The 27,358-nt window shown below is 47.7% G+C and overlaps 2 protein-coding genes and 1 pseudogene across 10 annotated transcripts in view; 2 read left to right on the forward strand and 1 right to left on the reverse strand.

Moving 5' to 3' along the window:
- SIRT5 (sirtuin 5) overlaps window positions 1-21,538 on the reverse strand; it is a 36,283-nt gene extending 14,745 nt beyond the window's left edge. For 2 of the 9 annotated variants that reach the window (XM_045497368.1, XM_045497366.1), the window contains exons 1-5: window positions 20,669-20,842; window positions 14,559-14,708; window positions 10,559-10,692; window positions 3,133-3,358; window positions 169-256 (exon numbers count right to left, since the gene is read on the reverse strand). In XM_045497368.1, the coding sequence (XP_045353324.1) occupies window positions 169-256; window positions 3,133-3,358; window positions 10,559-10,692; window positions 14,559-14,673 (563 nt within the window). In that variant the 5' untranslated portion in view covers window positions 14,674-14,708; window positions 20,669-20,842. Of the gene's footprint in view, window positions 1-168; window positions 257-3,132; window positions 3,359-10,558; window positions 10,693-14,558; window positions 14,709-14,936; window positions 15,062-15,232; window positions 15,275-17,642; window positions 18,465-20,668; window positions 20,856-21,020; window positions 21,136-21,382 lie in introns of those variants that run through there. The other 7 variants (XM_045497361.1, XM_045497362.1, XM_045497359.1 and 4 more) reach the window with 7 other exon arrangements.
- On the forward strand, window positions 18,152-25,177 carry LOC123609645 (translation initiation factor IF-2-like). Its single transcript, XM_045500822.1, has 3 exons — window positions 18,152-18,189; window positions 20,560-21,342; window positions 24,541-25,177. The coding sequence occupies exons 1-3, from the start codon at window positions 18,152-18,154 to the stop codon at window positions 24,638-24,640; spliced, it is 921 nt and encodes a 306-aa protein (XP_045356778.1). The 3' UTR covers window positions 24,641-25,177.
- Window positions 25,178-25,648: 471 nt separating this feature from the next.
- LOC123609646 lies at window positions 25,649-26,634 on the forward strand (annotated as a pseudogene).
- The last annotated feature ends 724 nt before the right edge of the window (window positions 26,635-27,358 follow it).

The following is a 27,358-nucleotide window of genomic DNA, read 5'->3' on the forward strand; positions in this document are numbered from 1 at the left end:
TAAATTTTGAGCAAAATAGTTCTTTTATCCTATGGCTGTACTGTAATCTAGTCTCATTTCTCCTAACTATCCACAGGAATCTTAGGCTAATGTTCAACTTCCTTCCATTTATGTTCAGCTTAAAAAGAGAAAACAAAGTACACTCATTCCGTAGGGCAGTGTCATTACCCTTTTCCCAATAAAGCTGGACAAATGGGACTCTTGTAATTCTCCGCCACAACTCCACAAGAGGTACATCGGGTTTTAAATAAGCTACCTGAAAAACACAAGTTCAACAAGACCAGAATTTAGCATAATTAGAAGGAATTGTCTCCATGTCTAAAAGGGTACAACAGAATTTAGTTTTTATTCGTTCATTTCAACAAACGGGCCTGCCCTAGGTGTCCAGGGAAATCCAAAGGCACGCAGTTCTACTGAGCCACGGACATCTGCCTCCTGGATTTTGTAATCTGGAAGGGAGAGAGACAGATAAAATGACTGACGGCATGATTAAGGAGCTCTCAAATGATCCTGATGTTGAGGTGGACTTGAAGGTGGTCAGTAGGGTACATGAAGCCAGTGTAAACCCAAGGGCGTGGTTTACTAGGTACATGACTGACGAAGGCTCAAAACGTTGGATGTATTGGCAAAATCTTACCGTCGACTCAACAAATCTTGAGTCTTTCTACAAAAGCAGCTCAGTAAATACATAAGCAACTAACAAATGAAGCAAATAATTGTTAAAACTAGCAACCCATTTATTGAGCGAAAGCAACGACGGTGACCACGATTCACTAAATGTTCACCACGCACCAGAGTGGACGTCCACTGCTCCATTCTGCCCAGTATTCCTTCCTCGGGGAGCCATCTCTCCTCTATCCCCTGAGTGGGTGGAGCTGTCAATCCCATCCCCAAATACAAGCTTAGGCTCACGCCCCCGACTGGTCCAATCACGGTACCGTAATCCTCTGGCAGTGGCCTTCGGTCACAGGGAGGTATGTGACCCAAGCAAGGTGCCCAGAGCGGCCAACAGCTCCCTTCACTGGCCTGGCGCACGGAGGCAGACCGCATGCACGGGGAGAAGTGAGGTTTTATTCAAAGAGTCAACAAAGCTGGGGTGGGGGGCAGAGCGAGAAGAGACTGTTGCTCACGACATCAGCTCCAACCCAGGATTCCTGGGTTCTGTGAGACAACATCCCTACTTTGTCAATTTCGGCAAGGCCATTCTCCCCCACGTTAGTATCTCTGAAATCACACGTATCCTACGACCGCTACCCGGCAGGAGGACAGATGTGAGGCGGCCGTCAGAGCCTGCGCTGGCACACCTGTTACAGGAGAACGATGATGGCTGAAACGTGTGGGGACATGGCTGTTATTCCCCAGGGACTGCTGGGGCAAGGGCCAGCCCTGGATGTTTCAGCCCACAAACCACCAAAGGGCCATTTGGGGGAAGAAAACGAGTTCGGGTTGTTGTCTAGAACATTCCCCCCGACACCTGTTGGTGTCAATCCAGGAAGGCCCAATCTCAGACTTCCAGGATGTGTGTCAGCAGCTTGGAGGGGAACCCGGAGACGAGCGGGGAGCAGCCTTTTAGGAAATGCGTGGAAAACACGCCTGGAAAACACTGACGCCTTGGAGTCATTCAGAAGTGATTCGAAAGAGTCGGAACGTGAGAAGTATCTTAACTACTTTATTTCACTCATTTTCATATGTGCATTTTTGTATTTCACTGTTTTTTATATGTGCAAGGGTGATACAGTTTCTAAAAATCTGTGTCTATGTAAGTTTTAGTAGGCCATTTCGGTAAGTGCAAAATAACAATGCTCAGGGATAATAAAATATGATGGCTTAGGCAGACTATTTCCTTTGCGAGGGCCAAACTGAAAACACGATACATGTTAAAAATTGGTGGCATCTTTAGTTTGATGAAAGAAGGGGCTTTCTTTTTTTTTACCTAAATCAGAATTTTTTTTGAATGTTTATTTTTGAGAGAGAGAGAGAGGCAGAGAGAGAGAGAAAGAGACAGAGTGTGAGCAGGGAAGGGGCAGAGAGAGAAGGGAGACCCAGAATCCGAAGCAGGCTCCGGGCTCTGAGCCGTCAGCACAGAGCCCGACGCGGGGCTCGAACTCACGAACTGTGAGATCATCACCTGAGCCGAAGTTGGCTGCTCAACCAACTGAGCCACCCAGGCGCACCTGTTTTTATCTAAGTTAGAAGAGAGTTCTTATCGCTTGCAACCCCGTAAGTCCCAACTAATAATATGTACATATTGTCTTATTTAATCCTTCAAACAACCAAGACAGGTGTTAACACCCCCATCTGACACATTTATACATGGCAAGAGACACCGCCTGCATTCTGATAGTGTAAAGAAACGAGAGGAGCCGCATGGACAGTGGCCCAGACCCAGCAGGAGAAGGTGCCAACAAGACACTGGGTCAGCAGGTGGCTGACTATGGCTAGGGCACAAAAGAGGGACGGGACCCAAGTGAACAGTGCTCGGTTTCCGTTATCCCAGGCAAAAATAGGCAACTTCACTGCATACCCAAGGAAACCAGCCACATTCTCCCCTGGGTCACCACTGCTGGAAATTCCACCATTAGCAATGCGTTGCTTGGGATGGAAGTTTTGTAGACTCTTAAATACAAATGCCCTTGGGATTATGCTCTTGTATGAATGAATGTGAAACGGTATGAGTTTACGAGATTTTTGGTGAGCTCAAAGGAGGGAGAGGATTAAAGAGGACGTGAGGGAGACGGTGTCATCAAGGGCAGAGGGAAGCCAGCGGGACGTAAGACAAACTCCACAGGTGTCACAAACCTGGCGGGCTTGGTCACTGATCTGTTGAGAGCTGGGCAGAGGCTCAGCCTCAGGGGACAGGCCAGCTGGGGAGGCGGGGAAAGGAAACGGCCACCCCCAGGAATGCCAGAGTCTTCCCGGGCGGCTCCTGCCAAAGCCGTAAGTTGTTCGATGGCCCACACTTCCCTTTTCCCGCCAGCCTCCCTGGGCACTTGCGTCTCTGCCGTGTGACCCGCACACCAGACGCCTGGGTGTCCTGTCAAAGTGCAGACTGTGGTTCGGTGGGTCCCGGTGGGAAATGGCAGGACACGTGTTTTGAAGTCTGGTTCCCCTCCCCACGCGAGGGCGCCTCACCGTGGATTTCCAGAAGGTTCTTGGTGCCAGCCTTGCGGTGCAGCTCATCGATGTTTTGAGTGATGACCACAAGCCGGCGGCCCTGCCCACGCAGCCGGGCCTCACATTCAGCGATGGCGAGGTGCCCGGGGTTCGGTTCCTTGCTCAGCATCACCTCCCGCCGGTAGTGGTAGAACTCCCACACCAGGGATGGGTTTCGCGCAAAGGCCTGAGGGGTGGCCAGGTCCTGGGGGTGAGACAGGAGACGCGAGTCAGAGAAGGAAGGGTGCACTAAGGCTCTGGAACGTGGAAGCAGGCGGCTTCCGGGGGGAGCGAGCTGGAACACAGCTGCCTTAGGCCCACGCGGTGTGGCGGACAGGGCACAGGGGCCTGGGCGCCAGCCTCCGTCCTAATCCTGGGACCAACAAGGGACCTTGGAGAAACTGCTTTTCATTTCCCCACTTACAAGGCAGGGATAATGCAACCTGTCCCATTTTCCACTCGAGTAAATTATGACCAGGAAGTAAAGCAATATTATGCAAGAAAGTAATTCAGGTTGAATCTACTTTTCTCATGGAGTCCCAAAACAGAAGAGGTCCCTTTCATTGATGCAGGAAAAAAAGTGAAATACAAAATGCCCGATTGATCATGGCCACAGTTGACAAACTCAGTTTTTATAACTATAATTATGGCTCCGCACACACACACAACTACACACAGAAAGAACAGGGGCGCCTCGGGGGCTCAGTTAGTCAAGCATCTGATGCTTGGTTTCGGCTCAGGTAACCATCTCATGATCACAGGTTCATGAGCTCGAGCCCTGCATCGGGCTCTGGGCTGACAATGTGGGGCCTGCTTGGGATTCTCTCCTCTCTCTTCCTCCCTCATTCTCCCACTCTCACTCTCCAAATAAATAAACTTCAAAAAAAAAAAAAACAAAACAATGCACATATTAACAGAATATATAAAAATATATTTTTTTTAAATTAATTTTTTTTTCAACGTTTATTTATTTTTGGGACAGAGAGAGACAGAGCATGAACGGGGGAGGGGCAGAGAGAGAGGGAGACACAGAATCGGAAACAGGCTCCAGGCTCTGAGCCATCAGCCCAGAGCCCGACGCGGGGCTCGAACTCACGGACCGCGAGATCGTGACCTGGCTGAAGTCGGACGCTTAACCGACTGCGCCACCCAGGCGCCCCAAAAATATATTTTTAAAGTACAATTCCTCTTCTAGGAGAGAAAAGTCTCATCTACCGTGAAAGAGAGAAGGGTAGTCATTGTCTGGGGCTGCGAGCCTATGAGGAAAGGGCAAAAGGGAGCCTCTGGCAATGACCGAAACATTCTAGATCTTCATTGCGGTGGTGGTGGTGTTCTGCCTTTCGTTTTACCTTCGAAGGTCACTCTTCCACCTGCTAATAGTGTCAGCCCTCACTTGGGGAGTGAATGGGGAACAAACATCCACGCTGTGGATCATCGACATCCACCCTGTACTTCCCCACAAACCCTGAGCTGTTTTGACACTTCTGACTATCCTCTCCTCTCAAAGCACCCCCTGAGACCCTCCGAGGCCCCCCACCCCCTGCCTCTTTGCTTCAGCGGCTGCTTTCTGAGCCTCCTCTTTCTTCCGGGACCCTAATGGGCCTCTGCCCTCCTTCCCCCACTCCTTCATCCTTAAGGCAACGATCCCCCCAGCTACAGCCACAGGCTCACCTGGAGGGCAGCAGAGAGGTGACAGAACATCCTGAACATCTGCCAGCCGGGGGCATGTGATAGGGCAGGAAAGGCAGGTTCATCAGCCCTTCATTTAACAAGAAACTACCTACGAAATGTGGAATTCGTGCACTGAAGTAACTATGCACGATGGCCTCCATTCACCCAACGGAAGTCTATCAAGCACTCACGTGTGCCAGAGTTCCGGGAGCTGGGGATAGAGCAATGCGTAAACCAGACGGGGGTGCCTGGGGGGCTCAGTCGGTTCAGCGTCTGATTTCAGCTCAGGTCATGATCTCAAGGTTCGAGAGTTTGAGCCCCCTGCGTTGGGCTCTCTGCTGTCAGCGGGGAGCCTGCTTCAGAGCCTCTGTCTCCACCCACCACCGCCCCCACTTGTGTTCTCTAGCTCTCTGCCCCTCCCCCACTCACACTCTCCCTCTCTCTAAATAAATAAATAAATAAATAAATAAATAAACATTAAAAAAAAAAAAAAAAGGGCAGACAAAACTTCCTGCACTCCAAAACTTGGGATTTCCTGAGCCAGGGGGAGAGCAGGAGGCTGACTGCAAAAGGCCTGAAGTTATAGTCCGGGCCTATGATCATGGTCATGGCTACGCTACGGGACACACTTGCCAAAACTCATTAAATGGCACACTTTCAAACTGGTGAATTTTATTGTACGTACAGTTGACCCCTGAACAACGTGGGGGTAAAGGGCAGCGACCTCTGTGCAGTAAAAAATCTTGCGTATAACTTTTGATTCCCCCAAACTTAACTACTAACGGCCTACTGTTGACTAGAAGCCTTACTGATAAAATAAACAGGCAATTAACACACATTCTGCATGTTACGTGTATTGCATAATGTATTCTTACAAGAAGGTATGCTAGAAAAAAGAAAATGCTTTTAAGAAAATCCTAAGGGAGAGCAAATACATTTACAGTACTGTACGTATCGATACCCAAAGTACATTGTCCATTCACAACGTGAATCACCTGTCAGTATCTACATCAATATTCTTATATATGATACAAAACACTATAGATGCTCTACATATTACTAACGGTAGACATCAAAAAATAAAAGAGGGGCACTGGGGCGGCTCAGTTGGTTAAGGCATCAGACTCTTAATCTGAGCTCAGGTCATGATCTCATGGTCCTGAGATTGAGCCCTACACTGGGCTCCATGCTGGGCATGAAGCCTGCTTGAGATTCTCTCCCCTTCCCCCGCTCGTGTGCACACACACACACTCTCTCTCTCTCTCTCTCTCTCTCTGTCAAAATGAATAAACATTAAAAAACACGTAAAAGGCAATGTGAAAAGTTCGTATTTATTCACGCATAACACAATTCATACGTCAGTAATGAAGCAGCAGCAATGACTGAAATGGATACGATTGCTCCGCGGTAGCTAGCCCATACGCTGGGTGAGTGGTTACAACATCTTTACGGCATACAGTATCACAATCATATTCATAACGCAGTGTTAGAAAACACTTAACTTAAAAAAAAAAGCACTTGCCTGTGATGATAGGTTGATACACGGTCTCTCCAATTATAAGAGACGCTCACTGTAGTGTACCGTAATTCTTTGAAAGCAATGTTCGAGAACCGTGAGAAAACTAACACCTTATGAACCTCATGTTAACTATCACTCACTTTATGCCTCCGTACGGGTGGGCGATGCACTTCCATGCAGGTGAACACAGGATGCCGTACACGATGAATTCTTGGGTGATAACGGGGATGACACAAGACACCTCCTATGGTCTGAGCCCTACGGTTATGAGGTTCTCACACGAAGACACACGCATGCACGATGGGCCGGCTTATCAACTGTGTGGCGCCATGATTATTTATTATTCACTAAGTGGAAGCGGGTCATCATAAAGTCTCTATCCTCATTGCCTTCCAGAAGGCTGGGGCGGGGGAGGAGGACAGGGTGGGGGGGGTCTTGCTGTCCCAGCGGCATCAGGGGAGGGAGCGGTGGGGGAGGTGCAAGGGGAGGCTGGAGAGGCAGGCACACTGGGTGTGACTTCATAGAAATACATTGTAATCTCTGCCCAACTTTTTTGCCTTTTCATTTCTCTCAAAATGGTTCCATACGGAACCAATTTGTCCTCCACCATTCGCTTTAGGGACAGTGCCCAAGTCCGTCTTGTAAAAGAAGTCAAGGGGCGCCTGGGTAGCTCAGCTGGTAGAGCGTCCAACTCGTGATCTCAGCTCAGGTCATGGTCTCATGGTTGGTGAGTTCAAGTCCCACATCCGGCTCGATGCTGATGGCGCTGAGCCTGCTTGGGATCCTCCCTCTCCCTCTCTCCGCCCCTCGCCAAGTTGTGTTCTCTTTCTCTCTCTCAAAACAAATAAACTTAAAGCAATTTTTTAAAAAGCAGTCTTGAATCATCGGAACGCTTTTGCCAGACTGTCTAACATCAGTTTGTCTCCTGCGCTGCTTTTGCGTCTTCTTCCTCATTGTCTGGCACTGGTTCTGAGGCTCTCATCTCCATCACGTCGACTCCTGTGGGTGCCTCTGGCGTGTGTCTGTTAGCGCTCGAATTTCTCCAAGATCCAGATCTTAAAACCCTCCACCTCCCTCCCGCCCCTCCGCCATTTTTGCCAGACCCCTAATCTTTCTCATGGTTTCCCCGACGGGCTGCGTGATAAATCCCAAGAAGTCACACACAACGTCTGGACTTTTCTCCAACAGGAATTTATTGTTTCGGGCTTGGTGGCTCTCACGGCTTTTTTCTGTAATGACGATGGCACCTTCACTGGTGAAATCCTTCCAGACTTCCGTGACGCTCTCTGTTGGGGTTCCCTTCCACAGCGTTGACAATCCTTTCCATAGGACACCGTGTGTAGTGAGCATTCAAGGTCCTTCTGACCCCTGATCTAGAGGCTAAATTAGAGACGCTGTGTTTGGAGGTGAGGAGATCAGTTTGAAGCCTTCGGTGTTAAGCTCACAGGGTTCTGGGACGGGATACCGTCTGAAATCAAAGATACTTCATCAGGGACCCACCCAGAAAAAGGATTCTTGGTGTCTAGGCCTTCTTCTTGTACAAGATAAAGACAGGAAAATGTTTATATTCTCCCTTCAGAACTTGGGGGTTAGCGGCTCTCAAGAGAAGGGCTGTCTGATCAGAAACCCGACTGCGTTTGTACAAAACCATAGAGTTAGCTTATCCCTTCTGGCCTTAAATCCTGGCGATCACTTCTCTTTCTTACTAGTAAATGTTTTTTGTAGCATTTTTTCCCCCTAGAATAGGGCACTTTCGTCTATGTTAAAAACCTGTTTGGGCAGACATCCTTTCTCCTCAATGATTCTCTTAACGGCATCCGGGAACTTGTCTGCTGCCTCTTGGTTGACAGAAGCTGCTTCCGTTAATTTATTTTTGAGAGAGAGACAGAATGTGAGTGGGGAGGGGCAGAGAGAGAGGGAGACAGAATCCAAAGCAGGCTCCAGTCTCTCAGCTGTCAGCACAGAGCCTGACGCAGGGCTCGAACTCACGAACCCTGAGATCATGACGTAGGCCCAAGGCGGACGCTCAACCGAGCCACCCAGGCACCCCGACCTTGGCATTTTTTAAAGCCAAACCTCTTTCTGAGGTTATCAAACCATCTCCTGCACTAAAGTCTCCAGCTTTAGGTCCTTTGTTTTCTTTGTGCTCTAAGTTGTCATAGAATGATGTCACTTTCTCCCGAATCAGCTTAGTCCACAAGTATGCCTTTCTTACGGCAATCCTGAAACCGTATAGAAGCTGCGTTTTCTTTTTTTTTTTTTTTTTATGTTTATTTATTTATTTTTGAGAGCCAGCAAGCACGAGCGGGTGAGGGGCAGAGAGAGGGCGAGAGAGAGAGAGAATCCGGAGCAGGCTTCGCACTGTCAGCGTGGAGCCCGATGGCGGGGCTCAAACCCACAAACTGTGAGATCATGACCTAGCTGAGATCAAGAGTCAGATGCTTAACTGACTGAGCCACCCAGGCGCCCTAAAGCTGCATTTTCAATACGAGATACAAACATATTTCATCCAAAGTGCCAGGTTTTTGCGCCTGCTGGTATAGCTACAGCAATGGCTTCATGAATTTCCTTTTATTTTTTCTTTTCTTTAAAAATTTGTTAATGTTTTATTTATTTTTGATACAGGGAGAGACAGAGCATGAGTGGGGGAGGGGCAGAGAGAGAGAGAGAGAGAGAGAGAGAGAGTCCCAAGCAGGCTCCGTACCGTCGGTGCAGAGCCCAACAGGGGGCTCGAATCCACGAACTGTGAAATCGTGACCTGAGCCAAAATCAAGAGTTGATCACTTAACCAACTGGGCCACCCAGACATCCTGTGTCACACCATATTTTAAGCAGATACTCGCAACACGTGAGCTCACGGCAGCAGCCACAGGAGGTGGCTACGAAATCACTACAGAGGTATCGTGTGCACTACAGTTAGTTTTACGTAGTTATGATTTAACACTGTATCTTCACATGTGTTTACGTTGCTCTAGACTACGAATGGCACCATATAGGCTCTGCATTTGCGTGCCTAAGTTCTGGTAAATTTTTCTTTTTGCAATAAATTTGCATGGTAGTAAATGATAAAAGACAGACTAGAATCCACATGTATTTTATGCATTCACGACATGCCTAACTTTGTGTTAGATTTTTAGAAAGTTCTAGGTTACGGGGCTCATCTGAAAGTTTTTTCAAACTGTCGCAAATCTCTAAAAAGTTTTACGCTATGTATAAAAAAAATCCGCACGTAGGTGGATCTGCACAGTTCAAACCTGTGTGGTTTGAGGGTCATCTGTATATTATACCATAATACAAGTCTGTTTTTAAAAAGTCCGTGCCCATAGAGTTTCCATTCTAATGGCCTTCGTATAAAGTTGTTTTTTTTTTTTTAATATTTTTATTTATTTTCGAGACAGAGAGAGACAGAGCGTGAACGGTGGAGGGGCAGAGAGAGAGGGAGACACAGAATCGGAAGCAGGCTCCAGGCTCCGAGCCATCAGCCCAGAGCCCAACACGGGGCTCGAACTCACGGACCACGAGATCGTGACCTGAGCTGAAGTCAGACGCTTAACCGACTGAGCCACCCAGGCGCCCCCATATAAAGTTTTTAAACGTCGAGCCCTAAGCCTTCAAAACTGCAACTTTGGTTTCAAACATGAAAGTTCACAGGAACTTTAAAAATTTGTAATACTTGGGGTGCCTGGGTGGCTCAGTCAGTTAAGCATCTGACTCTTGGTTTCCGCTCAAGTCATGATCTCACGGTTCGTGAGTTCCAGCCCCACGTCGGGTTATGAACTGACAGTGCGGAGCCTGCTTTGGATTCTCTCTCTCCCCTTCTTTCCTTGCCCCTCCCCCACTCGTGCTGCCTCTGTCTCTCTCAAAATCAATAAATACACTTAAGAACTGTGTTAATACTTAATTTCAAGATCTATAGAAAAGTAATGAGCTATGCTTAGCACGACTTAGAATCTGATTCCACTTTAAGTTCAAGAAGAAATCGAAATTGTTACACGAATAAATGCGATCTGTACATATCTAGAAAGCAAGGAAAGTGGCTGCTTTGCTTATGCCTGAGACCCTAATCATACAGACTTTGTGTTGAGGCCAAAAGGAATAAGGACAAGAGTCATGGTCAATTTCAAATCTTTTTTCCCTCTGGGCCAGGCATCAGGCTCTGAGTCAAACTGTGCTTCCCTCAGTAGAACCTCTCGGTATTCTGGAAACATCACTCACCTGAGCTTGCCATGTTCTCCAATAGCCCCCAGCTCCTCTGAAGGTCGGAACCCCACTCTCAGCACTAACGCCAGCCCCCGAAATGATGACTATGTGCTTTGCTTTTGCAAAAAACTTCCGAAAATCAGCCATACCTAAAGAGAGCATAAAATCTTTATAATTCCACCGTACCATTTGGACATTTATATTCTGTATCAATCGTTCATATTTTGACTTGACCTTGCGTGAAATTATATTTTAGGATACCCAAATAAAAATCATTCCGATGCCACAAAGATGCCACCCGTGTGGCCTGATGTGAGACCGTATAGCGTCTTAAGAAAGAAGCAGGAACGGGAGCCTGGGTGGCTCAGCCGGTTAAGCGTCCGACTCTTGATTTTGGCTCAGGGCAGGATCTCGGGGGTTCGTGGGTTCCAGCCCTGCATCAGGCTCTGCATTGTCTGCTCGGATTCTCTCTCTCCTTCTCTCTCTCTCTGCCCCTCCCCCACAGGCATGTTCTGTCTCTCTCCAAATAGATAATCTTAAGGAAAAAAAAACAAAGTAGGGGCTTCAGGCACATGACACTGGCTTCCGATCTCAGCTCTGCCTCCCATCCATCCACCTGTGAGACCCGATGCAAACAAGTGGCCTCTGTGGCCCTAGCTGTTTGATGTGCACAGTACTGCCTTCCCCAGAGCAGGCTCTCGCAGGGGTTTTTAGCAGCTAATGGATGGGACGCATCCTCCTTCCTAACTAGTGTAGGAGGGTTTACCTCAGGCCCACTGGACCCCTTCCTCCCCAAATCCCCTTCCCTTTGGGGATCTTGCTAATTGCAGCGTCCCCTCGGCATCATTACAAGCTGAGGGTGAGGCTCCCTCCCCTGTGAACAGATGCTCGGCTCCAAACCTGGACAACGTTCTTTACAACTCAAGCAACAGTTGGATCTTTCAGCAAGACATCACCAGGGACTTGGGGTCACAAAAAGCAGGTGAACCCGGAGCATAACCAGAGAGCAGGTCACAGACTACAGCTGGCTCGCTGTCTGGGATGGGGGGCCTTGTTCTGTACCTCCAGGCCTTCTCCCTCTCCAGCTCTGACCAACAGAGGCAGCAGCAACCGTCCTTCAGTGAGGGCGCACCACGCCCCAGGCTCCGCACCAAGCACCGTGCGTGGACCACAAGGGAGAGTCCGCCCTTGCAATAAATGTCCTCGTCCCTGGTTAAGAATGACTTGGTGACGCCATTGAGTGGTGCTGGGGCCCCCGGAGGCCGGGCCCAAGCAGTGCAGAGCTGAGCACAAGCTGCCAGGTGAAGAGAAACTCCCCCTTCTGCCCTCCCGCCGGAGAAGCAAAAGCCGGACCGACACTGCTTGTGGCCCCTTGACACTGACGTCTTCTGGAAGTGGCTAACCTGGGCTCCTGCTCTGCAGCTTCTGGCAAAAGTGCAAACGAGTTCTTCAGCGGATGCAAACAGAAGGTTTTCTGGTCTCCTGCTGGAGGCAGTGGTGACCAAGGTTGACCCCTGGACGGGATGAGCATCCCCTGAGAGATGGCGCCCATGACAGGAGGATGGGAGAAAGGAGAAAGGATAGCAGGATGGGGGCGGAGAGACAATGAACTTAGACATGAAAGGAATGTGACTTCATTTTGTGCCCCAGGCTGGGAAGACAGATCCTGCTGGTTTCTCATACATCCACGACGCCTCCCTTTCAAGCCCAGAGTCACCTCCACGCTTGGCCCAGGGTGAGAATCTCAATAAAGACCCAACCTGCCCTCCCCGCCCCTTCCTCTCCGGCTGCTGGTAAGAATGCACAGGGAGTGAAAACAGACTCTCACAAGCAAAGACGCAGAGGCTCACTACTCCCTCTCCTACCACATTCCTGAAGCTTCTCCGGGACCACGTTTCTGGCAGCACAAATCTCAAAGGACTGAAGGTGGTGCTGGCACACTGTTCCTGGGGTATAACCAGCCCAACCATTTGCCAACCACACCAAAGCTCAGCCCACGCTCACGTCCCTTTCGGAGATAGACCACCGTGAGAAATGAAGCCCACTAAAGCTGACCAACCAGGAGAAAAGGAACCCCGTCTGGGTAGATTCGGGTTTGCAGTCTGATCTAATCCCCTGAAAGAACAAGATGCTTCATAAGAAAACGGGCAAGTATTTTACTCGGGGCTATTTGTGCGACTCCTGGGTTCAAACCCTACAAAGGTCCTCAAGGACTTCAAAGTTCACCCATAAAACTTTCCCCAGCTCTAAGAGTCTTTTTCACCTGAAATGTAAACTCTTGTCATCCCACTGATGAAAAGATCCCAGGTCCAAGTGACTCCTTTAAAAGGTCCCACTTTAAAAGCAATGTCTAGAAACAAAAAGGGCAACTTAGGTTTGGTTCTTGGAAAAGAGGATGTAAGATATAATACTGTTAATGTGGTGCAAAATCCTAAAAGAAGAAAAAGGAGGAGGAGGAGAAAAGAAAAGAAGAGAAGAGAAGAGAAGAGAAGAGAAGAGAAGAGAAGAGAAGAGAAAAGAAAAGAAAAAAGAGAAGAGAAGAGAGAAAAGAAAAGAAAAGAAAAGAAAAGAAAAGAAAAGAAAAGAAAAGAAAAGAAAAGAAGACAAGAAAAGAACATTTCCTAACTACTACAGGAAAACACAGCAGGACACTTTGCACTTCCAAACCCAGACGGCCCGCTCTGGGCAGAAGCCAGGCACAACCGTGGGTCTCACTACAGCCTCTAGCAGCCTGCCCTGTTCTCCACAGCCAGGAGCACCAAGGGATTGGGTTCTTTTTATTTCTGAGGGTGGGCAAAACAGAAGCAGGGGCCGTTATGTCTGAGCACACTTGCAGGATTAGAAAAATCTAGAAGTTGAAAATGAGGCAAAAAGAGGTCAGCTTGGCCTTTCAATGCCACCCTGGATTCAGCACTCTTGAACAGGCTCATCCAAGGTCCTTTTAGTATATAAATCTGTTAGACTCTATACTCCCTGCAGACTAAGGGCCCAGGTAGAGATACAAATCCTACCTCGGGGCGCCTGGGTGGCTCAGTCGGGTAAGCGTCCAACTCTTGATTTCAACTCAGGCCATGATCTCACAGTTCATGAGCTGGAGCCCCACATCGGGCTCTGTGCTGCCATCACGGAGCCTGCCTGTAACTCTCTCCCTCTCTCTCTCTCTCTCTCTCTCTGTCTGCCCCTCCCCAGCTTGCTCTCTCTCTCTCTCAAAATAAATAAGTAAACTTAAAAAAAAGTCGTTATCAAGGGGTGCCTGGGTGGCTGAGTCGGTTGAGTGTCCGACTTCCACTCAGGTCATGATCTCATGGTTCGTGGGTTTGAGCCCCGCATCAGGCTCTGTGCTGACAGCTCAGAGCCTGGAGCCTGCTTGGGATTCTGTGTCTCCCTCTCTCTCTGCCCCTCCCCCACTCGCACTCTCCCTCTCTCTCTCAAAAATACACATTAAAAAAAAATTTTTTTTTAATCTATCTCTGAAGTAGAAAATCTACTCCACATTACCCTGTAGGACAGTCTCCTGCTTTCCCCTCCTGCTGAGAGGTGAGGATTTTAAAGTACAAATCAGGGCACCCGGGTGGCTGTTAGTTGAGCATACGACTTCAGCTCAAGTCACGATCTCACAGTTTGTGGGTTTGAGCCCCACGTCAGGCTTTGAGCTTACAGCTGGGAGCCTGCTTAGGATTCTGTCTCTCTGTCTCTGCCCCTCCCCTCCCCTCTCTCTCAAAAATAAACATTTAAAAACAATTTAAATGCAAATCTTATGTGAGAAGCTTGAATGCAAACATACTGGGAGAAGCAATAAAATGTCTTCAATGGGCTTGCACTTGACCTACTAAGAGATGATCCCAGATCCTGACCTGGAGGGGGCTTGCCTGAGGGCAGGAGGGCAGTGTGGCTTTCTCCAAAATCTTGCCCAGCACCCACTCCACTACAGACATTACCCCCTCAAAGTGTAGGAACGTTCAGGTACTTTAAATTCCACTAGAGAGAAAGGAGTGGCAGGCTGAGAAAGACCTACTTGAACTTGGTCGAGCCATCGTCGGGCAAATCCGGGTTCTGGTGGAGACTGGAGACTTCAGTCCACTATACAGCCAGGAGAGTAATCGACAGGGGACAATCTGAAGAGGTTGCATCAGGTTTTCTTTGTAGTCCTAACTCCAGAGATGGGCTTCAGAAAAAAAACACAGACACAAACAGAAACAGTCAACTTCTATCTCTACACGTGTATATAAAAGTAAGAAGGCCCTGGACAAAAATCATTAGTAACAGATCTTGAGGGGAATGCATCCTCTAAAGCAACGGTTTTCAGTCTGTGTTTTCAAGCTGTTCCAGGTGCCCTGGAGCAGTGGTTCTCAAAGACATGTCCCCAGACCAGCAGCAGCACCTGAGATCTTACTAGAAATTGCAAAGTCAGGGGCTCCACCGCAAATCCACTGATTCAGAAACTTTGCAGGTGGGGCCCCCGTCTGTCTCCAAGTGATTCTGACGAACGTTCAGGTTTGAGAACCGCTGCCCTAGAGGCTTGGGAAGGGGTAAGATGTGAGAATTCATTCAGAAAACAAGTTCTTCTGCTTTTTAAAACGTATGAAAAGGTAAGAAAAAGGTGTGTCTTCTCAACTTTGGGTCAAAAGACAGTTTCTACGAGAAGGTAAACTCTAACTGAGAACAGAACGAGGCAGGGAAGACACATACTATGACAACGGATGAGATCAAGATGACATCAGGTCAAAGGAACTTGTGACTTAAAGCACAGTTAGTAAATTCTTATCCATCCCCGAGGAAACGTATAAAAGGGAAACAGACACAGAGAAAGACAATATTTAGATGAATGACATCAAAAGGGTAGTTGGCAGGACTGACTTCTATCTAGAGGGCAAACTGTTGGATAGACTCAGAATGAAAAAGTCTGTAGATCCAGAAAATAGAAAAAGAACACATTTACCAAAACTTCATAATCCCTTTGGAAGACAACCTATCAAGATTACAGGCGCTGGGAAGGCAAGCTGGTGCAGCCACTCTGGTAAACAGTCTGGAGGTTCCTCAAAAAACTAAAACCTTACGACCCAGCAATTGCACTACTAGGCATTTCTCCACGGGATCCAGGTGTGCTGTTTCGAAGGGACACATGCACCCCGATGTTTATAGCAGCACTATCAACAACAGCTAAAGGATGGAAAGAGCCCGAATGTCCAATGGATGAATGGATAAAGAAGATGTGGTATATAGATACAATGGAGTATCACTCGGCAATCAAAAAGAATGAAATCTTGCCATTTGCAACGACGTGGATGGAACTGGAGGGTATTATGCTAAGCGAAATCAGTCAGAGAAAGACAAAAATCATATGACTTCACTCACATGAGGACTTTAAGAGACAAAACAGATGAACATAAGGGAAGGGAAACAAAAATAACAAAAACAGGGAGAGGGACAAAGCATAAGAGACTCATAAATGTGGAGAACCAAGAGGGTTACTGGAGGGGGTGTAGGAGGAGGGATGGGCTAAATGGGTCAGGGGCACTAAGGAATCTACTCCTGAAATCATGGTTGCACTATGTGCTAACTAATTTGGATGTAAATTTTAAAAAATAAAAGATAAAATAAAAAAAAGAAAAAAGATTACAAGTGCATCTTTCCCTTTGCCCTAGCAATCCCAAGTGAGGAAATTTGTAAAACAGTGAGACGTGCCCACATCCAAAATGATGAATCTGTAGGGTTGTTCTTTAGATCAGTTTGACTAACAGCAGGAGACTGGAAACAACCTAACTGTCCACCTATGGGGGATGAGTTCAGTAAACACAATGGCACAGTCACAACATGCAGCTTGACAAAAAAGAAGATGCGTACGATTCTACCAATATGACATTTTGGAAGGGACAAAACTATGGGGACAGAAAATATGTCATGGTCACCTGAGCAGGGAGGAGTGAATACACAAAGGGGCACAAGGGGATTTTGGGGGGTGATGGAATTGTCCTACAAGTTGATTATGGTGGCGGTTACGATTGCTGTCAAAACCCACAGAACACTACACGAAAAAAGGGTTCATTTTCCTATATGTGAACTACAAAAGAGTTTAAAAATAAAAGTAACGGGTATAGGGTTTCAGTTTTGTAAGATAAAGAGAGTTCTGGAGATTGGTTATGTAACAACGTGAATGTACTTACTGAACACTATTGAACTGTACCCTTAAAAATGGCCAAGATGCTAAATGTTACGTTATGTGTCGTTTCCTACAATTTTTTTTTAAAAAACAAATGGGGGCGCCTGGGTGGCTCAGTCGATTAAGTGTCCGACTTCAGCTCAGGTCATGATCTCACAGTCTGTGAGTTCGAGCCCCACGTCAGGCTCTGTGCTGACAGCTCGGAGCCTGGAGCCTGCTTCGGATTCTGTGTCTCCCTCTCTCTCTCTCTGCTCCTCCCCTGCTCATGCTCGGTCTCTCTGTGTCTCAAGAATAAATTAAAACATTTAAAAAATTTAAAAAACACACAAATGAACCAAGTGATCACAGGTCATTTGCTGGCTGATTCAGTATTTAGAAGCAGACAGCTCCCTGACTTCAGAGTGAGGGTCGGTATCAGCTGAGCAGAGGATGTTCAGAGAGGTTAAAAATAAATGCCTGGAAGATGAGGCTCAAAACTCTGTTAGTGCCAAATCAGATTATTTAATTCCACAACTCAGTCCGGTATGCAGATGTCCCATGTTAAAAAAAAAAAAAAAAAAAAAAGAAAGAATAAAGACATTGTCTCTAACCTTTTTTTTTTTTTTTTTTTTTTTTTTAACGTAAGCACTATACCCAATGTGGGGCTTGAATTCACAACCCGGGCTCAACAGTTGGATGCTCTACCGACTGACCCAACCAGATGCCCCAAGACAGCCTCTCTAACCTGGAGAGACGTCTCCAGAATATAAATACTGTTTTGTAAGAGAAAGGGGATAGGAGGTACCATAGTACTACCGGACCACAGTATTCGTTGGCATTTGCGTTAAAAACGTTAAAAACGTGGAAGAATTCCCAACTAGTAAGTGAAAAGAGTTGGAGGTGGGGTGGGAAATAGGATGTCCGGAGACAAGAGGGGAAGCAGGGATCCGCCATACTTGCCTCTGTATGTTGTTTAACGGTGCGAGTGCTCTCCTGTAGCTGGGCAGGTTGCGGGGAGAGAGAAACACCATGGAGACCTCCGGGGTGTCTCAGTAACAGCCTTAGAAAGGATTTATTACAGGATCGAGGCGTGTGTTAGGAAGGTCAAGCAGGGTTCATGGAAGCGGGACCGCGTTCTGGACTGGATGCGGTCAGAGAACACGATGCCTTGGTTGTTTTAGTGAATCTTACCAAAAAGGGGCAATGAGGAAAAAGGGGCTGGCACCACGACTGGTCAAGAAGCTGCAGTCCCTCGTATCAGCCAGGACAGGAGAATGTTTTGTCATTTTTGTGGCTTGGGAGACATGCTTGTTTTTGCCTGGGTTCAGACCTAATCACTCAGCTGTCTTGTTTTCGTCCTGTTTCACCGCCGGTCACAGGGTGGCCTTGTGTGATGTTGGTGTTCTAGGAAATTATTTATGTTCAACAGCAGAACACCAGGGTCCATCACACGGTGCCAGGACAAAAACATGGAGGCAAACCCAACATCCAGCAGCTTACAAAGGGGGTAAAAACACTGTGGTTCGTCCATACGATGAAACACTCGCCTACTTCTTGTCAAAGACGTGTAGCTAGCTTCTGAATAAACGGTCTTATTTTTTTTCTCAGACATGAAGGTAGGATGTTAAAAGTCACTAGGAATTTGAGGCGCCCGGGGGCTCAGTCGGTTAAACGTCCAACCGTGGGTTTCGGCTTGCTTCACGATCTCACGGTTGGTGGAACGGAGTCCTGTGTCGGGCGGGCTCTGTGCTGACCGTGGGGAGCCTGCTTGGGATTCTCTCTCTTTCTCAAAATAAATAAACATTGTTAAAAGTCATTAAGCATTGTAAAGAATTTAAGGAATTAAGATCCAAGCAACAGAGGCATCAACCTAAAGCAGCTGGGAACACTGCTTTGTCCGTAGCTCTTTTGCACAAGGGTCTCACTGATAAGTCTTCTACTAAATAGCTATGAAATGAAAACAAATCTTTTTTTTCCCCTATTTTTTCTTTTAAAAAAATGTTTATTCATTTTGAGAGAGAAAGAGAGAGCCCGAGTGAGCAGGGGAGGGTCGGAAGGGGAGAATCTTGATTTCTGCTCAGGTCATGATCCCAGAGTCCTGGGATCCAGTCCCAGGTTGAGTTCCACATGGGACGTGGAGCTTGCTTGGGATTCTCTCTCTCTCTCTCTCTCTCTCTCTCTCTCAAATAATAATCATCATAAAGTAGAAAAAAGTTTTACTTGATCATATTTCAATATTTCTAAAAATCACTAGTTTCTATTTTCTTTGCCCAGGAAATGCAATCAGCAAGTACTTCTTGGGAAGATAGCTTTAGTTCTTATGTGAATTATGCCAAATGCCCCCCCCCCCACATATATATGCATGTATACATACACTCAAGGACTATAATACAATTAAAATACTTTCTAAACATCTATATTCTTTGTATTGCAAATCTTTTATCATACTAACTTATCAATTTGTTAGTAAAGTCTAAGTTTTCCTTTTTTTAAATGTTTATTTTGAGAGAGAGAGAGGGAGAGAACTAGCAGGCGAGGGACAGAGAACGTGGGAGAGAGAATCCGAAGCTGATAGCGCAGAACCTGACATGGGGCTCGAACTCACAAACCGTGAGATCATGACCTGAGCCAAAATCAAGAGTCGGACGCTTAGCCAACTGAGCCATCCAGGCGTCTCAGAATGCAAGTTTTTCATTGTCTATCTGAAGTAGTCAATCAGTGAGATAATTTCTGGTCTCACAAAACCCACTCCGCTTCCTGATTTATTGGTGAACATCTCACATGATGTTTTTAATGAATGTACGAACCATTTTGCTAAATTTTCCATTAATTTAAGAGATGTTCTGCAAATCTTTCAGTGAATGTGCAGACTAGAGATTAAATACAGCAGTGCCACCTGAAATTTACTTCCAAGATTGGAAATGTTCAGAACACAAGACTATTTTCAAGATACTCCCACAAAGTATTTATTGGAAACATCTTCTGTGCCAACATTTATCTGCTTTTCAGCGGGGGGGGGGGGGGGGGGGGCTGGTCGGAGTGGTCTACCTTCTACAAGCTTACGACCCTGTTCAAGTGTAAAAGCAAATTCCTCTAAGCAGCACAGGCCACGGCCGTGCTGAGTCGGAGAATGGAGAACTCCATTACTCTGCCTTTTATCTTCAGGGTGGGAGACAGACCACAGGGGAGAAAATAAACTAACTCATCAAACAGTCATTGGGAGCTTTCTGGGTGCAGGACCGGTTCCCCCAAACACTGACATTCCTCTGGGTGAATGGCAGTTCCCTGTTTAACCAGACTTTTGAAATCACCTACTGAATTAGAAGAAAAGAACAACGTCTCTCTGTTCCCTGTGTATTTTTCAATGCTGAAAAATACTATAAATGAAAGGCTCCATCAGGAAGTCAAGAGAAAAACACTGATTTAAAATACGTAAGTATATTGCAAAGGAACTGCAAAAACCGACACAAATAATTTCTGAAACCCTAGGAGTTAAGTGCAATGTACCAGTCCCCACTAGCACACTTCTTCCCTCACCCCTCTACCAATTGCTCTTGTCAAGGCCACCAGTGACCTCCATCCACCTTGCTAAACCCAATGGTCGTCCGGATCCTCCTACTTGGCCACGTCCAGCCTCTGACCCATTTGATCACTTCTACAGGAAACATTTGCTTCTTCTGGTTTCCAGGCACCACACTTTCCAGATTTTCCTCCTACCTCTCTGGGTCTCCCATCCGCCCCTCCAATGTCCAACAGGCGCTCCCGCCTCACACAGCCCCGCCTGAGCTCCAGAACCTTCCCCACACCTTCTCCGCGCAAAGCCTTAAGGCATCATCTCCTTGAACCTGACCTCTCCCTTTCACATCTCACACCCCAGTCTGGCCCAGGCCACCATCATCTGCGACCCGGGCTGCTGCAGTGGCCACACTGGCTCCACTCGGAGCCCCCCTGCGGCTCCCCCTACAGAGGGGGCCCGCCAGGCCCACCTGATCCGGCCGAGTGACTTTGAACCTCGCTTCCTGCCCCCTCCCTCGTCTCTCGGGCGGCAGGTGCCCGCGAGCTGTGCCACCACCGGGCTCGGGGCTCCGCACGGGCCGCGGCCCCGCCTGGGGAGCCTCCTGGGGTCCTCCCGCAGAAGCGAGCTCCGCTCCCCTCCCCCTCGCCCTCCCACCCGTCGTGCGCCCCGGAAGAGGGGAGCGCGCATGCGCCCGCCGGCACCGCCTCCCGGCCCGCCCCGGCCGGCGGAGCTTCGAGTCCGCTCCGGTCGGTGCTGGGCTGGGACCCCCGGCGGGGAGCGGAGGACGGGCCGCCGAGCCCGCGGGCCGCGCGGAGACGCACCTGCCGGAGGCGGGAACGGCGGCGGCGGCGGCGGCCCTGACGCGGGGGGCGGGCTGTGGAGGCCGCGGGGCGGGCCGGCCACCTGCCCCGCTGCAGCGGCCCCTGCCGGACACCCAGCCTGGCCGCGCTCGCGAACGGCGGGGGCCACCCCCGCTACTGTCTGTCCGCCAGCGACCGCGGAGCGGAGCAGGGGGCGGTGTCTTGCCGCGTCTTTGCGCGCTTCCCCGAGGTGTCGTGAATTACTACCTGCTTTCCTCCGGCCGGATCACACAGCTGCCGGACAGAGCACTTCAAACACTGGAAAACGCAATCTCCAAAGATGGTTAGTCGGGTTTCCGGGCAGCGACCCCTGAGATCTTTACCTGGGTGTCCCAAGGGAACAGTTTGAGGGTCTCTAGGGCAGGGTGTCCCAAGTGGCTCCACGTGTCTGATTGCCCTTAAAATCGCTCAGGTTTCTTCCTTTTGATTCAGGCTAACCACCAGCACTATCCTTCCTGCAGTAGAACTGCCTACGGGTGTGCCCCTGGATCTGAACCGGAAGTGGCCTGAGAACCTGGGTGCAAAAAACGTTACCTTGACGTTTGTTTTCTGGTGTCAGACCTCAACCCCTTCCTAGTTTGGCTGGAAATTCAGCCCACTTTGGAAGCCTCTCTTGCTCCTGTAGGCTCTTGCAGCCCCTCGGGGGCTTAGGGAATCCAAGGATATGGGAGGAGGGCCTCACATCTAACTATTTCCCTCCCCCCGCCCCCCCTCCACGTGTATGTGGCACTTACTTTGTGACAGACACTTGTAAGCGCTTAACATACCTTAGCCAGTTTCTTTTTTTTTTTTTTTTTTTTTTGAGTTTATTTATTTTGAGACAGAGAGAGAGGAAGAGAGAGAACTCTAAGCAGGCTCTGTGCTGCCAAATACAGAACCGGTCACAGGGCTTGAACTCACGAACTGTGAGATGGCTGACCTCAGCCAAAACCAAGAGCCAGGATGCTTAACCTACTGAGGCTCCCAGGTGCCCAGCCTTAACCAGTTTAAATCTTCCCTGTTATCCCTACTTCACTGGTGGGGAAATGGAAACCCAGGGAAGTGATGCCCGAGGCAGAAAAGCTATTGATAGAGCTAAGATTCGAACCTAAGTGCTTTGGCTCCAGATACAAAGTTCGGGGCTTCCACACACACTTTCTCTTATTACAGTGTTGTTCCATGGTTTCGTGTGCATGTGAGATTAGCCTTTGAGTGTTTATCCTTTCCTACATTCAGATACTGGGTGCAGGGAGCTGGGGCAGGGGGGCGGGGTGCAGTGCCCCTCGCTGCCACCTTTCATGGTTTCAAGGCCCAACATGTAGCCCTCTGCCTCTGCCCACATGTTCACCCACCTCTGGGGCGTGGCCGTCCATCAAGGTCCAGGAGTCTCCTCCCTACAGCAACGCTCCCCACCAACCCCTCAACGCCATCCCTTCTTCCAGACTTGGATGAGCAGACTGTTCCTCCTGAAGCATCATTAGCCACCATCCTTGCCATCTTTCAAGCAACTCCCGCTGAATCTCCCGATGGCCTTGTTCTTTTCAAAACAAAGACTGTCCCCTCTTCCTGAAATGTTCTTTCCCTATTCCCTCAAGAGTAACTCCTCTCAACCTTCCCGGCTCCCCTCAATCGTAACTTCCTCAAGGAAGCCTTCTCTGACCCCAGCTCTCCCCTCAATGTGTGAGATCCCTTGTTCCTGATCCAGGCTCTCACAGCACTACAGCAATTATCCCAGTGAAGGTTTCAAATGCACTGCTGTTGATTGGATTCCATTGTCTCCCCTCCACCAGGCTGTAAGCGTCCCTGAAGATGACCTTTTGGCTTTCTTTGCTCACAGTGGTATTTCCAGTGCCTCACAGGGCCTGACAGTGGATACTCAATTTATTAATTCAATTAATATATGTCACACGAGTAAATGAGCAACCTCACAGGAAAAGCAGCCTGGCATTGAGAGGAGAATGGCTTGGCTGTCTTTACCAAAATGAAGAAGTAAATTACTTTTTCCTTTCACGTTGCTTATGAGTCCCGAGCAGCACCAAACAAAGCAAAAGTAAACAAGCAAAAGCAGTTTATCGATTAACTACCTATTTGCAGAGGTTTTCCTGGCATAATGAAGGAGGTGATTTAAGAGTTTAGGAGTACATACGCTAGGCAGTAGAATCTTGCCTCCTCCCTTTAGTGAAATTCAGACATGCCAAACTTTCCCTCTGGGAAGAAAATCTCCCCCCCCCCCCCCACTCTGACATTTTTTAAATGTTTATTTACTTTGAGAGAGAGGGAGAGAGATTACACATGCGTGAGCAGGGGAGAGGCAGAGAGAGAGGGAGAAAGAATCCCAAGGAGGCTCCGCGCTGTGAGATCATACCCAGAGCCAAAATCAAGGGGCACCTGGGTGGCTCAGTTTGTGAGATTGAGCCCCAAGTTGGGCTCTGTGCTGACAGCATGAAGCCTGCCTGGGATTCTCTCTTTCTGCCCCACCCCCTGCATGTGCGAGCTCTATCTCCCCCTGCCCACCTCAAATTAAATAAATAAACATTTTAGGAAAAAAAAGAGAAATCAGGCCTTGGACACTTAACCAACTGAGCCACCCCAGGTACTCCATGTATATTCTCTCCGAGTCACTCACTTTGCTGATTGCCATGCTGCCTCTTAAGGGTGGACTGTCCTCTTTAAGCTCTGGTGCAAATGTAAATATGGATGTAAACATCTAGACTTGGCGACCTTCATCGATTGACTGATTTTGACATGCTTAGGAGAAAGCTACAAGTTTCTAAGGGTTTTACTCAGTGCTAAGGGAGAACAACAAGAAAATCGACATCAAGACCGCAAAACTAGAAGAGATATAAACACAATCCAGAAATGGTGCAAAACCCCAGCCGCGTAGATGATACATTTCCCAGCTCTAGTCTGTTTCCACAATCACACACCGATGTGACGCTTATCCCCCCATCTACCCCCAGGCATCTTGGGCCCTGTGTGGAGAAAGGCAAGAGAGCAAGAAGGTGTCTGCACAGCCCCTCAGGTTCTTCAGGTTTGGTATGAGGCCTGAGGAGTTGTTAGCACAAAGAATGGCCTTGCCCTCGGAGGGATCCCGCACACACAGCATCCAGGGCTTCGGCTTTCACTTCAGTCAGCTGGTCAGTCCATCTGCATACAATACAGCTGCATAGGATATAGCAAGAATGCCTGCAGCTCACACTCAAGAAATAAAATGAACACACACGCACAAAAACAGCTGTGAGTGGTGGAAGGCAGGAAATGAGGGGTGCAGGTGTTTGCATGCTCTGTGGTGCGGGAAGCCAGGTTATGAGGAAATGGTTATATCAGACAGCAATCTGGAACAACGAGGGCGCAATCTTCTAGTAGTTGGATGGCGAGGTGTACGGGAGTCAGTGCCCTTATTCCTAATGTCTGTGATAATTAATAAAGAGAAACCAAAGTCCAGAGGGCAGAAGGGGAACCCTTATCACTCAACATCAATTACAACAATTGTCAATTTCAGGTCCCAACAAAGAATGGCCAATAAGGAAGAATCCTCAATTACAGGCGCCAACAGGGAAAAGATGTGCATTGCACCTCTACTCCTGCAACCCAGCCAATGAGAAGCCTTCATCACCCTCAACTCTTGCCTTTGTCCAGTGGACTTTCATTCAAAACAGCCCCTTCCAGGGCACCTGGATGGCTCAGTCTGTTAAGCCTCCGACTCTTGATTTCGGCTCAGATCATTATCTCGCAGTTCATGAGTTTGAGCCCCACATTGGGCTCTGCACTGACAGTGTGGAGCCTGCTTGGGATTCACTCTCTCTCCCTCTTTCTGCCCCTCCCCCACTCGTGCACGTGCTCGCTCGCTCTCTCAAAGTAAATAAATAAACGTTAAAAAAAAAAAACCCAACCACTTCCAACTTCCTCCTTCTTCTCCATAAAATAACATTTCTTTCCTCTCTTTTGTTGGACGTGCCTGTGGTTTGCTGCAGATTGCTGTGTCAAATTGCAATTCTCCACTTCGATTCCAGAATAAACCCATTTTTGCTGGTTTAAAATAACTGTTTCGTTTTTAAGGTTAATGTATCCAAGAGCCCTGTTCTTTCTTTTCATGTTTAGAACATCCATGTTTTGGGGCGCCTGGGTGACTCAGTCAGTTAAGCGTCTGACTTCGGCTCAGGTAATGATCTCATGGTTCGTGAGTTCTGGCCCCGAGTCGGGCTCTGTGCTGACAGCTCAGAGCCCGGAGCCTGCTTCGGATTCTGTGTCTCCCTCTCTCTCTCTGACCCTCCCCCATTCATGCTCTGTCTCTCTCTATCAAAAATAAATAAACATTAAAAACATTTTTTAAAAAACCTGCCCATTTCTGAAAGCCAAATTCTATTGGTATTTTTTAAGGGATCAAGTTAAATTTATAAATTAACATGGGGGGAATTGACAGATACTTACGATATTGAGTTTTCCTACTCAAAAACAGTATCTACTTAATTTGAAAACATATATGCGCCCTTATGTTTATTGCAGCATTATTTACAATGACCTAGATATAGAAGCAGCCCAAATGTCCATGGATAAATGAATTTCTATATATAGAAATATTACCTAGCCATAAAAAAAGAATAAAATGCTGCCATTTGTAACAACAAGAAGTACCTAGAGGTTGTTATGTTAAATGAAGTAAGTCAGACAGACAAAGAAAAACAGGGGTACCGCCATCATGCCAGGGAGAGTGGAGCTCCGCAGTCTGGGGGATCCAAAAGGGTAGGAGGTGAAAGTCGGTGCTCAAAGCTGAGGCTCATCACTATGGAGTTCAGCGTGATAAGCCTAACAATGAGTTCATGCTGTGCCACTGGAGAGAGAGACTCCAGGCAGTGTTTAGAGGAACGTGAGATCATCAACAAATGTGCTCTGGACTTCTTCAAGCAGATCAAGCTTCACTGCGTAGAGCCTTTTACAGAGGCTTAAACTAGAGGCGCCTGGGTGGCTCAGTCAGCTGAACGTCTAACTTCAGCTCAGGCCATGATCTCACAGTTGATGGGTTCAAGCCCCGCATCAGACTCTATGCTGACAGCCCGGAGACTAGAGCCTGCTTCAGATTCCGTGGCTCCCTCTCTCTCTGCCCCTCCCACCCCAAAAGTAAATGAACATTAAAAGAAATAAAAAACAAATAAAAGTAAGAAGCTTAAACTTGCATTGATTATTCCAGCCTGCATTTAACTCTGCTGGTGTTGCAAACAGCAGACCAAGTTTGACAAGCCTGCGCCGGACAAACTGGGCTGGGTGTGACATGACCTGAAAGAGCGGTCAAAGTCACCAAAGTGAAAACAGATCAACCTTTCCCAGAGAATCTCAAGACCAAGAGCAGAGCCCAACCCCGAGCTGGAAGGAGAACTGAAGCCTGCCAAATAGGGCAGCCGCCATGTTTTCTAGACCAGGTAGAGAAGGGTCCACGGCCTGCACTCAGTCACAGGTCCAGACGACCACTGATGACACTCCCATGCTGTTTGCATCGACCAATAGAGTGTCCTTTCTGGGATTATAAACTTTAAAAAGTTAATTCATGTGACTTGGCAGTTATTCTATACCATTTCCTGGCCATTAAAAATTTTAAAGGGAAAAAAAACCAAAAACCAGAAACAGACTCATAAATACAGAGGACAAACTGGTAGCTGCCAAGGGTGGGGTAGAAGAAGTCAGAAATGGGTGAAGGGGACGAAGATTACAAACATCCAGTTAGTTATAAAATAAGTCATGGGGATGAAAGGTAAAGTAGAGGGAATATAGTCAATAATATTGTAATAACTTTCCATGGTGACAGATGGTAAGCAGACTTATCGTGGTGAGCATTTCAAAATGTATACAATTGTTGAATCGCTCTGTTATTACCTGAAACTAATATAATATCGTACGTCAACTACACTTCAACTAAAAAAAACATATATGCCTTTTCATTTATTCAAGGCATCTTTTAAATCTCCCAAGAGCCCTTACGTTTTTCTTCATATATAGGTTTCCCACATTTCTTGTTAAATTATTTCTATTTTATCTTGAAATTGTGTTATTGGAGTTAACCGTTCAAAAAGCCCTCTCACCAGAAAACATGAATAGACACTTCTCTAAAGAAGACATCCGGATGGCCAACAGGCACATGAAAAGATGCTCAATGTCACTCCTCATCAGGGAAATACAAATCAAAACCACACTCAGATATCACCTCACGCCAGTCAGAGTGGCCAAAATGAACAAATCAGGAGACTACAGATGCTGGAGAGGATGTGGAGAAACGGGAACCCTCTTGCACTGTTGGTGGGAATGCAAATTGGTGCAGCCACTCTGGA

Source organism: Leopardus geoffroyi, chromosome B2, assembly GCF_018350155.1.
Source record: "Leopardus geoffroyi isolate Oge1 chromosome B2, O.geoffroyi_Oge1_pat1.0, whole genome shotgun sequence".
NCBI lineage: Eukaryota > Metazoa > Chordata > Mammalia > Carnivora > Felidae > Leopardus > Leopardus geoffroyi.